The sequence below is a fragment of the Phaethon aethereus genome, assembly GCF_964289735.1.
Source record: "Phaethon aethereus genome assembly, chromosome: 14".
NCBI lineage: Eukaryota > Metazoa > Chordata > Aves > Phaethontiformes > Phaethontidae > Phaethon > Phaethon aethereus.
The window spans coordinates 219263-233595 of record NC_138590.1 but is presented as its reverse complement, the minus strand read 5'-3'; the positions used below and the strand labels follow the sequence as shown (position 1 = coordinate 233595).

Sequence of the window (14333 nt, the reverse complement as noted above, 5' to 3'; positions counted from 1 at the left end):
ATCAGCTGAATGGAGCTGCGTGCAGGGCTGCCCCTGCCTGCTTCCAAAGTGAGGCAGAGAGGCTGGTTCCGTCACTTTTGGGAAGTCTCTTTGGCTGCCTCGTCTCTGCCCCAGTGTACTGCTGCCCACTCCATCCAAACCCTGCCACACTGTGATGGCCAAAGTCACTGAAGCACAGCTGCCAAGGTGCTGAGGCAGACAGGGGACAATTGCCTATTAAAGTAATGCAATACATTACAATTTTTTTATTAAATCCACATCTGGGATTTTGGAGGTTTCCTAGCTTTGACCCTTGCTCTGGAGAAGAGACTGAGCAAGAAGCCACAGGGCTCTCCTTCAGGCGCGTGGTCTCTGCCTGCAGTGGGACTGAGTGAACCCAGGCAGGGGGTTGGGGGACACACCGAGTGATGGCATTTAGTGGCTGGGCACACATTTTGTCACCCGTAGACAAGCCAGGCACGGGCATCAAAGGGATCTGAAGGGAGATGCCAGAGGTCACAGTATGGGGTCAGTGCCAGAGGCAGCAAGTGGGCTTGACACCGTGGCAGCCAGGAAATGTTGCAGCTGGTGACGTGTTCGTGCTCCTGGGTCCATGCCCAGAGAGGGGTGAAAGGCCAGGCTGCTGAGCTGGAGCTGCTGGAGGCCACCGCCAGACTTCACCAGGACCCCCACCAGTGCTCAGCTTGGCCAGCTGCTGTGGTGGCCCAATCCTGTCCAGGGGGGATGGTGGGGTGGGTAGAGGCTGCTTTCCTGGCACCCCATTCCTTCAGGCAGAGTTAGGCCAGCAGCCCGGTCTCCCGCTGCAGTGCGTGGGCATCCTGGGCAGGGCCAAACCCTGCGTGCCCCAGCCACGCTCTGGGGCACCTCCTGTTTCATGGCCACAAGCACAGCTTGGACCAGGGAGCTGCCCCAGGGGCTTCATCGATACCTTAGCTGGGAAGCGAGCATCCATACAACTGGCAGCCTTTCCCAGCCCAGTGGGGCAGAGGGAGCCAGCCCCCAGATCCAGCCAGCTTCCTACTGCCTACATCTCCAAAACATGTTACCCATCTCTTGGGCTGTTTGAATCAGCACCTGTGGGCAGCCCAGCCTGTACTGTCACAGCCCATGGAGGAGCAAAGCGGGCCAGAACACATCCTTGCAGGGAAGGAGGAAGGTAGAGGGCAGCTGGGCTCTGGGCAGAAGTTCCAGCTGTCTGCAGAAAAGTCTTCCAGCAGAGCTATTGCCAGTGCCCAACAGGGTGGAATGGAACCCTGAGCATGCAGAGCTGCCCACCATGAAAGGCAGGAAAGCGGCAGGGCTGGAGCAGGGCCCAGCTCTGGGAGGGGGAGCAGCAGCAGCACAGCAAGGCAGGGGTACAGCCAGGTGACCCAGGGCCTCCTGCACAGCAGGCGGAGGCATTATTTACTTAACAGACATTGAAAAAGGCCAAAGTTTGGAGTCTCAGATTAAACTGGCACTCCCACAGCATTAAAGTTCAGGTTTGCACAAAGCAGAGCCAGTAACTTCTTTCCCTGGCTCTGGGACTCAGGCCACTGCAGCTGCTGGGGCTTTTACTCCCCAGGTGATGACACACGAGGGTGCCCATTGTCACCCACCCACTTCCCATCTGCCATAGCTGTGTACTTTAGCCCTGCTACCTCAAGAAGCACTGGAAAAGTATTCCCCTTTCCCACACCCCAGGTTTTGCTACCACAAAACTTACCAGCTGCACAAGAGATGAGCCTACACACTCACTTCTTAAGCAACGCCTCTGCCAGTGAGCATAAAGCTTATTTCATACTTTACCAAAGCTAAATTTTGGCTGAATTAGGCCAAAAAGGTCTGCGGACTACTCACTGTCTTGCTTTAGTGCACACTGCAGGAGCAACAGTGGAAAGCAGTAGCATAGCACTCCCCTTTGAAGTTTGACACCTGCTGAAGGGAAACCTGCTTTCCTCCAGCCCGTTTCCAGCAGGGGGGAAGCCCTTTCTCCCTGCTTCAAGGCTCTCTACTAGAGCCAGCATCTCACCCTGATCTCAGCTCACCCTGGGGAAGATCAGAGAAGAGGAAAGAAGTGCTTTGGGGGTTATTTTTACGGTGAAGTCAGGAACCACCATAGGAAGTGATGCTCACTGGAATCATCCCAGCCCCAGGAGCCTGTAGCCACCCCAGGAACTGCTGGGATTCCATGCAAGGGAGGTGTGAGTCCACATCTTGATTTTTTAGCCAAATGCTGCCTTAAAACCAGGAATTGGTCCAGTTTGGATCGATCAGTGGCCAGAGTGGCTTCACTCATACTGGAGGCAGCTTTGCTTGATGAGCAGACACCCAAACATCACATCCCTCCCAGGGCACCAGCTGGCAAAGATGCAAATCTCCAAAGAAACACAGATGGGGCTGGCCTGGCTGCAGGCTCCTGTGGGACAGATCCTGCCACCAGCCCCTTGCACCACGCTGCTCTGCTGCACCCCAAGGATGGCACAAGCTGATCCAGCAAACCCTGCCACACACTCAGGATCTCTGCCACTGTTAGCAATACTCCACTAGCAAGGGCATGTTGCTATGTGCAGTCTTCAGAGGTCTTACTCCTTTCCACCTCTGTCATTAAATTAACCACCCAAATGTTTGTAACAAAGTGTTATTTATTAGAATATTACATTGCACTTAAAAAATAAGGAAGGTCTGACCCTGTCATCTTGACCTACATGAAGGATGCAGGGCCAGACCCACAATAAATATAAATACTATGTACACTTTATCTAAAATAAATATATAATTTAAAATGAAAAATATCTTGTTAAATAGCTGTTACAGTCCCACCCCTCCTGTGCCTAAGAAAGCCCCGAGCCCAGTCTCCTTGCCTTTCACAGTTTGTTCCTCGGCATGCACCGCAGTGGATGGAGAGCTGCTGGAGAGCCCCTCAGCTGCCAGCTGGCCAGTCCTTCCTGCCTCCCCACAGCCGCCGCGCCGGTGAGCACCTCTCCTGAGCCCCCTCCATCCCAGAGATGGCCACAAAGCTCCGTGCAGTAAGGCTGCTGCCCGACCAGCCCTGCAGCGGGTGCTATCGCTGCTCCAGCGAGCTCCTGCCGCGCTGCAGGCTCCCAGGGACGGCGCTGGATCCATGGCTCTCGCCTCTTCCAGGAGGTAGAAGTGCGTTAGTGCTGACTCCTGCAAGACAGCAGCAGGAGAGCTCAGAACATGGGCCTGGGCCACTCTGTCCGTGGAGCGGCTCCTGCAGGGTGGGGCCAAGGTGCCTGTCCCACCCAGCCCAGCGGGAGAGCCCTCACAGCCACCGAAGCCCCAGCAGCAGCAGCCACTCGCCGCCGTGCGGGGCTGGACGGGGGAGGATAGGAACCAGGGTGCCGGGGAAGCAGCAGCTAAGCATCCCACACCATGTTCACCATGCTTCCCTTCCAGGAGCACAGCAATTTTGCCCTCACACATCCATCCAAATAGTCCCCAGGGCAGAGGGGACAGTGATGAAAACCTTGTGCTGAACCATCTTCCCCAAAATTCAGCTCCTATAAACAGCTAAAAGTCCCACCCCCAACACTATTCTTTGAAGGCATTACTTCATCCACACAAAGAACGAAGATTTTTCTTTTTTTTCAAAAAGAGAAGTAGCTGTAGTACCTATGGGGCCATCCAACATCAGGGTTTGGAACAGACCAGAAGAAGTCTGCAAGCTTTCCAGCACCCGGCCACAGCCACGCAACCAACCCTGGGGCAGAGCACACCCCACCGCCTGGCCAGAGCAACATCGCGTGGGGCCAGCAGCAAGATCCCCCTGTGCCCAGCTGCAAGGCATTACATTGGTGCAAGTAATAAGCAGAGTGGGAGTGAAAAGGAAGGGTTGGTTTTTTTATACATATATAAATAGAGGCAATATCTAAGAAGGGGAAGTGACTCAGAGGGTCAGAGAAGGAGCAGAACAAGCGGGAAAAAAAACAGAAGCAGCTTCCCCACTGCCAAATGTCCTAAAAGCATGCAGCAACAGGGCAAAGCAGGGACTTTAGGTTAGAAAAGAGGAGGTGGTGGTGGTAAGGGGTGTCAGGGGACAGGGGCTTGAGCAGGAGAGGGAGGAAAGAGAGCTGGAGCCCCACAGGGCAGCCCAGGCCCTCAGGCCAAATCCAGCAAGCTCCTTCTCCAGGCTCAAACTGCCTTCAGCTCCTGCCTGGCTCTGGCACGGGATCCACATAGCATTCCCAGCCAGAACAAGCAGAGCCCCAAGGTGCCTACCAGCCCCACCACTGCCCCATGCTCTGCCAGGGGCTCACCTTGCCAGCACCTGGCATCCTCAGTGATTCACAGTGATGCCCAGCTTGATTTTCTCTTCGTTTTCTACATCGTAGACACCCCTCTTGTGACATCTGTGAGACCAAGCAAAGAGATGTTCAGAGCATGGATAAGTCCCTGTCACCCTCCCTTGCACATGGTCTTCCTGGGGACATGGATGTGATGGCTTAGCCCCGTCCCACTCACCTGAGCATCAGCAGGGCTGCAATGATGATGAGACACAGGGAGGACAGGACAACAGCAACGACAGCCAGTGCCGTGGTGTGGTCGTATGTGCTGGGGGGGTGCTCCACAGGCAACGAGAGGCCATGGCATCTCTCTCCGTGATATCCTGGCTGGCATCTGGGCAAGAAGAAAAGTCTTAAAGGTTGGTGGTGACCAAGCACAGAATTCTGGTCATTGGGTTCGTGGTGACCATGCACAGAGGGACCCAATGACCTTCACACCCCCATGGAAAGGAGCTGCCTTTTTGCTCAGCCTTAGCCAGCACTCTGCCCATTCCCCTTGCTCTGCCTCCCCTGAGCTGGGAAGTCTGGTGTCACCATCACCTCCCCAGTACTGGTAAGTTATCTCCTGCCCCAAGCACAAAGACTCCTAGAAAGGTTGAACTCAACCTAGTAGAGGGCACCAGGGTCTGTGCTCTTCCCAACCACTCACAGGCAGAGCCAGGCTGCCCAGACCACCTCTGTAAGTGGGAAGTCCCACACAAGGGAGCAGAGAGGCAGCTGGATGCGAGCTCAGCGCTTCCCTTGGAGCAGGCCGTCCCTGCACACCCTGCCAGACAGAAAGGTGCCACCTCCCTGCAGACTCAGGAGGTTACTCACGTAACAGAAATAATGCTCCCCAGCAGAGCTGTGAGGCTGCCAACCCTCCCTGTGAGTCAAAGTGCACTGATGCAACCAGATATATATAGAGAAAGAGAGAGATTAACTCTTTCTCCATATCCAGTGCCACTGACCCTCAAGCTTATCTCCAAAGACAGGGTCTCAGCCCAGCCCTCATGCCCGGCTTGCAACAACGTCGTGCACCAGCATCACCTCCCAGCCACAGCAGCAAGACTGGGCACAAGGCAAAGGTGCAGGACCCAGCCTGGCAGCATCCTCACCCCACCCTGCAGACCAGCCCAAGGAGGCAACGATCCAGGAGACCCAGGCAGTGATCCAGGAGACCCTGTGGCATGGGCAGCCAGCCACCAAGAGCAGCCACAACCAAGTGACACCAGCCAACACAAGGCCTCATTATCGGAGGGGACTGGGGCAGTTGGCTGCAGTTCCTAAAAAACCATGATGGCTCTGGGGAGATGTAACCCAGGGATGCACCACCAGGGTGGAGACCCCCAGCCAGCTCCTCCTGCTTGCCGATGTCCCAGGTCCTGCCCCAGCCCCAGAGATCTGGGAAGGGTGGGAGGCTGGGCAGGGGACACCTGTCTGTCCCAGTCCCAAGCAGAGTGTGCTGCACCCACATTGTGCTGGGTCATCAGCCCAAGCTGAGCCAGCAAAGACCTCTTCTTACTGGCAGTCCCGAGCCCCCTGTGCAAGGGCCCAACTTCATGACAGCTTCCAGGCAGAGAGAAACTAAGCGGTTCAAGGAGATATGCGGAGCCTGATCCCTGCGGATTGCAGAGCGCGAGATCTTGTGGGCACCATAAGCCAGGGAGCTATTATCTTCCCCGGGCTCCAGTCTGGGTGGCTCAGAGGATTGATAGCAAAGAACAAAGCCTCTTATATATCTGCCAGCTCAACCCCTGCCCACGTAAGCGGGGATCAAGTCTGCACCCCTGGGTATTTCCCGTGGTAGCAGTGCTGGATCTAGGTGCCCCAGCAGACTGTCCCCAAAGGTGCGACCTCCAATCCACCTTGCTGGTGCTACAGCAGAGATGCTCCTCCTGCCTGCACCAGTACATCCCGACAGCCACAGGCGCCCTGAGCTCTCAGCCAAGGCTGGCAACAGTGAGGGACAGGGGAACAGCAGGGTTACAGAGTCAGGATGGGGCCTCGCAAACCAGACCTGCAGAAAACCTTGGTTGCAAGACCCTGCTGACCATCCACACCCCACCACCACGGGTCACTTCACAGCAGCTCAGCCAGAGCTCACCGTGCCAGCGGGCGATGCTGGGTCTAAGTCCACAATGGATTTTGGTGGGGGATGGACGTTGCCCAAGAAGCACAAGGAAGAGGCCAAGTCAGAGCTATCCCCACATGGACAGGGAACATGCACTAAAAATATCTCCCCCGCTCTTCCTCTGCCCAGCCTGGAGAATTGAAGGAACCGTGACTAAGGCTCCCCCAGCACAGGCACACGCCAGCAACTCACATGCAGGAGGGAGCTCCCAGCTCTCGGATGTATTTGCATTCGCCATGAATACAGAAATCCTTGTACTTCCGCAGGCATGGGTCTCTCTTCTTTCCAAGACCTTTCCCTTTTCTTCTTTTATTTCCATTGCCTTTTTTCTTGGGAGTAACCAGGCCTTGAGGCTTTGACAGGAAGGCAACTGGAAAACAATTTGGGAAGGAGAAAACAGCAGTCAGATCACCTCTGTGTATCAGCCGAAGGGAAGGCAGAGCAGCAAACACCCCAGGCTGCTGCAGCCAGCTCAGCCCTGGCACTCCCGCAGCCTTTTGTGCAGTGATCTGCCCCCAAGCAGAAGGGTTTTTTTCCATCTTTTTTTTTCAGCTTCTCACAAATATCATGGCCTTTACGATTCACAAGAACAATTCTCAAGGAAAGAAAGGAATTGGGGCGGGGAGTGGGGGGAAACAGAGCTTTTTGCATCTCAAATGTTGCTATTATATGCATCAGTTTCCACTGAACACAGAAAATTGCTACTTGCTTTATCTGGCTTTTATTTCCCTGATGAGTGGGGTGTTTTTTAAGACCCTATTCATGGCTCTCATGGACTCTCCTTCCTGTAGGTACAAGGATGCTTTGCGCACCCGAAGCAGGATTAAGAGAGCAAGCCTGACTACTTAGTTTTTGGTTTTGCAGAGCCAAAGAGACGGCAAGGGCAGTGTTCCCATGAATTAAAAAGGTATGTTTTAATTGCGGTGCAGAGACCAGTGGCTTTTGGTGCAAGGCCAGCTCCCTGCTGGGTTGGTGGGAACCAGAGCATTGAGTTCCTCGCCTGGACACAGACCGAAACCAGCAACATTATTGGAATAGTTTTGAGATGTGCAGATGCCCCAAAAAAATCAACCCTCAGCTTGATCTCACAAGGTACCGAGATGTTAGAGAGCACTCACTGATCCAAGTGGGACTTTTCATCTCCCCCCGAACCACGGCACTTAACTCCAGTGAGCCTGGGGAAATACGAACTAAGCCTGCACTGCTGCGGGAGGAGAGGGCGGCCACGTCCAACCTGGCGAGTTGTAACCTGCCTAATTCCTTCTCAGCCACTTCCTGACGTAACCGAGCTTGTCTCCTCCCTGGCGAGTGCCTCTCGTGCTGCAGCACACCGGTTGCATGCCTAGCAAAGTTATTTTGTGATTTCGACATCCTTCACACTACGCCTGGAGAAAACTGATACTCCAGGAAACTGCGGCTTGGAGAAGCCCCCGGATCCGGGTGAGGCCCGGGGTTCTGCCCCAAGCTGGCAGCAGAGGCTGTCCCCTCCCCTGTGGGTTATCTCCTGGCTGCAGCCAGCAGACACACAGTGCTGCTGACCCCCCAAAGCCAGCCCCACTGTCACCACCCCGCCTCCCCAAGACTCTGTCCCTTAGGACAGCCCAATAAGATTTGGAAGACCTTGCTGGTAGGAAAACTGGTCCAAGGCTAGGTGGGCAGGGTGATACCGCTCTCCCCCTATTCTGACACCCTGGGGGCTGCAGCACAGAGGAAGGTGTCTTCAACACAAAAGGCAGATTTTTCTGACCATAGCTCAGCTTAAGACATTGAGAATGTGCTCTGAGAGACTGCAGCCTCAGTAACCAAATGCCCTGCAGATGAGGGTCAGCCCAAGCCTGCCAAACGGCTTGCTCTAGGACAGGGTCCCCTCCTCAGGGGGATGCACAGAGGAGTGGGCTGGAGCACTTCCCTCACAGCAGGAGGGGTAACAGTGTTTCCCAGGGGCTGTGTCCCCTTGGATGCCGGGGGTCTGCCTGGTTTTGCAGGTTTTTTGTCACAGTCTGATGGTACAGCCAGAAAGCAAAGTAAAACATGGAAAAAAGGGAGGATGAACTGCATGGGGCAGAACGTGCTCCTCCTCCTGGTGCCAGGTTACTGATCTCAGCATGTCACATGCTCCAGGCACAGGTACAGGTCACCCTCCTCAGCCTGCCATGGGCCCCCACCCCCACGAGAGTCCCCGGGACACTCTCTGGTCCCCAGCCGGGGAGAGGAGCCAAGCATGAATGCCCAGCGAGCCTAACAGAGCGACAGTGTCCCCAACGCCCCCGTAGCGGGGACGGCCGTCTGACTAACCCTGCCTAGGTATGAGGAGCAGCCGCGTGTAGGCGGCGGGTGAGTCACAGCGATCCCCTCGCCCGCGGCCACCATCTGGAGGGCGGCACTGGCCCACCGGCCGGGGCTGCCGTGCCCCCGAAGGGCTCAGCCTTCCATCTGGCCAAGGCGTCAGGGGACCGGGCGCCCTCGGGACCCCGGTGCCAGGGGCTTCGGGGACACAGGCAGCCCCTGGCACACGGCGAGGAGCTGCCAAAGCCCAGCTACTCCGTGCCAGCGCCCCAAGGGCCGGCCCCACTCAGGGCTGCTGCCGTGGGCGCTCAGTACGCGGGTACTGGGGGCTCCCCCGCAGCGCCCTCCGAAGCTGCTGCCCGGGCGCCCGCGAGGCTGCGCCCAGCCCAGCGCGGCCCCTCCGCGCCCCCGCCCCGGGTCCAACCGCACACGGCCTGGCCCCGCCGGCCCGCCCCGGGACCCCCGACCCCGACCGCCTGTACCTCTCGGCAGCTCGCTGAGGTCGTCCCCCGAGGCCGCTCCGCCGCCCTCCTTCTCCAGGCCGCCGCCGAGCAGCGGGGCCGTGGCAGGGACCGGCGCCCCGCCGCCGCCCTTGTGCAGCACCTCGTTGTGCAGCTCGTCCCGGCCCGGCCCGCCCGCCGCCGCCGAGCACACTGTGGGAAGGGGGCATGGTCAGGCGGGGGGGCTGACCCTGCTCGGGACCCCCACGCGTGAGCGGGACAGGGGCCGATGTTTCTATCTGCACCCACCCGTGCCCGCGAGCAGGACCGTGCTGCTGCCCGTACCTGGGACCCTCCACACGGGACCGGGGCCGTGCCCGCGTTGCCCAGGACCAGCACCCCACACGTGTCCGGAACCTCGCCACGCGTGTCCGGCGCTGATGGACATGTTGCCCAGCACCAAGACTGGGGCCGCGTTGCCCGTGCCCGGGACCCTCCACCCGGGACCGGGGCCGCGCCCGCGTTGCCCAGGACCACCCCCCCACACGTATGCGGACGTGTTGCCCGTGCCCGAGATCCTGCCCGTACCTGCCGCCAGCAGCGCGTGGATCAGCACTGCCCGCCCGTCCATGACCCGCGGGCACACGCGTCCCCACCGCTGCCGAACCTCGCTCCGCTCTGCTCCGCTCCGCTCCGCTCTGCTCTGCTCTGCTCTGCTCTGCTCTGCTCCGCTCGGCCCCGCACCGGCAGCCGCTCTCCGGCAGCGCGGCCCCGCGGCGGGTACAAGGCGGCGGGGCGGGGCTGGCGGGGCGGGGCTGCCCCGCCGCCCCGCCCCCGGGAAGGGCTTCCCCGGCCGCCGCGGAGGGTCCCGTCGGGGTCAGAGGAGCCTCGCCTGGGGCTGCCGGCCGCCGCCCCACTGCCCCAGCCCGGGGCACCCAGCGCTGTGGGCCTGGGCTACTGGTGCGCAGCCCGGGCCAGCTGACGGTCCCTCCGGGCTGCGCCGAAGCTGCGGAGCGGAGGCGGCCCAGGGAAAGCCGGCGGGAAACCGCGGCAGCAGCGCGTGCGGTCCGTCGGCGGCCGGGGAGGGGTTGGGAGGAGGATGCGCACCCCGCAAGAGCACCGGGGAAGAGGCAGAGCCTCAAGGTTCGCAGCTAAAACCTCCTCCCGTCCCTGCGGATGGGCCGGCACCCTGAGAGGGGACAGACTTCCAGCCCCGTGCCACCCTGTACTGGCAGTGGGAGCGGAGTGGCAGTGGCAGCCTGAGATGGTGGCAGAGACCCTTTTTGTCCGCAAAGCCACCTTTGTGCCCGACTCTCGCGTTCCCCTCCTAGTCAGCCATCATCCTTGTCTCCTCCGTCCCAGCCCACTGCCGTTGTGTTTAGGGGCTGCCAGCCCTTCTCTGACCCCTTCAACGTGCTGGCAACTGCTTGTTGTGTTTGGCCTTGTCCTCAGCCCAGGTGATGGACCAGAGAACACTGCTGACACCAGTGCCAGGCAAGTGCTGAGTCTTGTCCCAGCTCACATTCGTGTCAGCCACGGCCCCTTGCTCGAGGTCCTGAGTCCCCAGCCCCACTGCCGGTTTGGGTTCAGCAATATCTGATTAAATATTCCTGCCATTGTTGTCAGCGTCTCCAAGGAATACCACCGGATTTGTCAGCCCCTCCTTCTTCTTGCTCAGACTTGACTTTTGCAATTGTTTGCTGGATGTTTTTCCTTCCGCCTCCTCCGGCCATCAGCAGCCCAAAAGACTTTGGCAGCAGAGTGAGGTGGGTCAGTGCTGGCCCAGCCAAAGGGCTGTGTCCCTCCGGTAGGTCCCCATGTGAGGATGGGATTTTCCCCTGACAGTTCCCCACCACGTCCCTGAGGCTGGGTGTACGCAGGCAGCATGTGTGGACAGCGTGTGCGGTCAGCATTTGCTGGCTGACCTGGCACCTCGGGGAGAGAGGCACCGGCTCACATCAGCTGCCAGGGAGGTTGTTGGCACAAAGGGCTGGCAGCGGGCAAGGCAGGGGTTTGCAGGCTGCTGTTCCTCTTCACTGGGTGAGGAACTGGCTGGATGGCCGAGCCCAGAGAGTTGTTGTGAATGGCGATAAATCCGGCTGGCGGCCGGTCACAAGCGGCGTTCCCCAGGGCTCGGTTCTGGGGCTGATCTTGTTCAATATCTTTATAGATGATCTGGATGAGGGAATCGAGTGCTCCCTCAGTAAGTTTGCAGATGACACCAAGCTGGGTGGGAGTGTTGATCTGCTGGAGGGTAGGAGGGCTCTGCAGAGGGATCTGGACAGGCTGGATCGATGGGCAGAGGTCAACTGTATGAGGTTTAATAAGGCCAAGTGCAGGGTCCTGCACTTCAGTCACAACAACCCCATGCAATGCTACAGGCTTGGGGAGGAGTGGCTGGAGAGCAGCCCAGCGGAAAGGGACCTGGGGGTGCTGGTTGACAGCCGGCTGAACATGAGCCGGCAGTGTGCCCAGGTGGCCAAGAAGGCCAACAGCGTCCTGGCCTGTATCAGGAATAGTGTGGCCAGTAGGAGTAGGGAAGTGATTGTGCCCCTGTACTTGGCACTGGTGAGGCCGCACCTTGAATACTGTGTTCAGTTTTGGGCCCCTCACTACAAGAAGGACATTGAGGTGCTGGAGCATGTCCAGAGAAGGGCAACGAAGCTGGTGAGGGGGCTGGAGCACAAGTCTTATGAGGAGCGGCTGAGGGAACTGGGGTTGTTCAGTCTGGAGAAGAGGAGGCTGAGGGGAGACCTTGTCGCTCTCTATAACTACCTGAAAGGGGGTTGTGGCGACGAGGGTGTTGGTCTCTTCTCCCAAGTAACTAGTGATAGGACAAGAGGAAATGGCCTCAAGTTGTGCCAGGGGAGGTTTAGATTGGATATTAGGAAAAATTTCTTCACTGAGAGGGTGGTCAGGTATTGGAACAGGCTGCCCAGGGAGGTGGTGAAGTCACCACCTCTGGAAATGTTCAAAAAACGTGTGGATGTGGCACTTCAGGACGTGGTTTAGGGAACATGGTGGCGCTGGATTAATGGTTGGACTTGATGATCTTGAAGGTCCTTTCCAACCTAGTGATTCTGTGGTTCCTGCCTACCTCCTGCTGCTTGCCTCCCTGCCTCCCACTGCCTCTTGCTGCCTGTCTCCCTGCCTCTGCCTTACTGCCTTCTGCTGCCTGTTCTGCTTTGCCTGCCACAGCCTCCCTTGCCCCTGCCTCCCACAGCCCCTGCTCACCCTCTGAGCCACCCACAGCCTCCCTGCCTGCACCCTGCTGCTGGCCACTCACCACCCCGTACTGGGGGACGTCCCCACAGGAGGGGGAGGGAGACCCCCGGGTTCTCTCCTCATCCATGGGTTCTGCTGCTGGGGGTTTCACCATGGTCCCCATCCCAGCCAAGAGAACCCTCCCCACACCTTGGGCACACTCTGGTATGGCAGAGCAAACAGCCTGGCAGGCACAGGCAGCACAGCTCGGGGAGCACGGGGAGCACGGCTGGGGGGGTCACAGGCAGCAGAGCTCGGGGGGCACAGGAAGTGCAGCTGGGGGGCAAAGGCTGCAGGAGAAGCAGGTGGTAGGATTCAGCCCCATGGGCAGTGTCGGTCCCCTGGGAGGGTGGCCCTGGGCAGCACTGTAACAGCGGTTTGGGGACACGAGGATGGGGCACAGGGCAGGGCAGAGGCGCAGGGCAGCCCAGCAAGGCCTCCAAAGTCCCCAGGCCTCCACACGAACAAGGGGGGCTGGGATGGGGGCACCCATAGCAGCCCCAAAGCTGGGGGAGGGCCAGCATGGCAGAGCTGGGGATGTCTGGCCAGACAGGCCCACCCAGGGTGTGACCCCCATCACACTGTGTAAGCCCCAGACACTGTGCCCCCCCCATGCCCTGTGACCCCTCCCCATGCCATGCAACCCCCCCAAGCCATGTGACCACCCAGCGTGCAGCCCCCCTGCTCAGGGCAGGCTCCCTCCCTCCTGCATCCTTGGGGAAGCAGGATCTGGGCGTTGACCCCAGCCCCGACCCCTCCCCGGGTTCCTCTACCCCTGCCACCACCCTGTTGCCACCCCACACCTCTCCTGGAGGAGCTGGGGGTCTCCAAGGAGCCCAGGCTGGCCTAAGCCGAGCCCAATGCTGCAGGGCCAGGAGATGCCTCGGCACCCGGGGTGCACCGGGGTGGCTTCATTGCCGCCACGCCGCAGACTGTGGCCTTCAGCCCTCCTGCATGCGCTAAAGGGGGGCAGGATGAGGCCAGCCCCCTTGTGCAGTGGCTGGTGCTGGAGTGGAGCTGGTTGTGGGACAGGGAGGAGCCCTGGCGGTCAGCTACGGGGTCAGGGAAGGGCACGGGGGATGTTTGGCTGTACTTCAGGATAGTGGGGTTGATTGGGAGGGGTGCCCCCCTGCCCTTGGGGCCAGAGCCAGCACCAGCAACTTCTCTGCCCCAGCTGCCGGCCCATCTGCTGTGGGGCAGGTACCAGCACTCCAGGGACTGGCGCGCGCCCACCCGCACTCCCCCGAAACATGACTTCGGCCGTGGTGGCACCTGGCCCTGCACTGGGCTGCTCCTGGGGCTGAATCCTGCCTGGGGCTGAATCCTGCCTGGGTCCGGTGGGTTCCAGCACAGCCTGCCTGTGCTGGCTGTGTGTTTGTGCTGCCTGCTGCCATGTTTGCACTGCACACAACCCGCCTGTTTGTTTGCATGGAGCCAAGGGAGCAAAGCCCGGTGACAGCGGTGGTGGGCATGTCGCAGGCAGAGCAAGCACCACGCTGGCCATGCCATCTCCCCGTGCCCGGCAGGGTGATGCGGCTGTGCCCACATCCTTCCTCCCCACACATGCTGCAACATCCGCTCGCCTGTCACAGCCCACATGGATGCCCTCCACACACCGGGATGGCTGCAGCCGTGAGCCCTGCAACCAGCAGCCCCCTCTTGCCCCACTCTGGATTTCCTCAGTGGTGACACATCCTTCCCCAGCGCACGTCCCCACATCCCCTTTCCTGGGAAGAGCTGCCATGGGACCGTGTCACCCCTCCTGCCGTGGGCACAGGCACCGACGCTGCTGCCAGCTATCCGGGCTTGGCCTTGCCGTCCCCTTGCCAAAGTCTTGCGGGGTGTGGGAGGGCTTGGGGACATGGTGCTCCACCGAGAGCACCAGTGCAGCTTTCTCCACACGGGTCACTAGAAGGAGGCATTGGGGTCCCCTGGTCTCCGTCC

At 59.4% G+C, this 14333-nt stretch overlaps 1 protein-coding gene across 1 annotated transcript; it reads right to left on the bottom strand.

Annotated features, from left to right (window-relative positions):
- Positions 1–4279: 4279 nt before the first annotated feature.
- On the bottom strand, positions 4280–9756 carry HBEGF (heparin binding EGF like growth factor; the record flags this gene model as incomplete). Its single annotated transcript, XM_082006380.1, has 5 exons — positions 4280–4352; positions 4465–4620; positions 6592–6769; positions 9168–9338; positions 9714–9756. 5 exons carry the CDS (start codon positions 9754–9756, stop codon positions 4280–4282), a joined length of 621 nt encoding a protein of 206 aa, XP_081862506.1.
- Positions 9757–14333: the final 4577 nt, after the last annotated feature.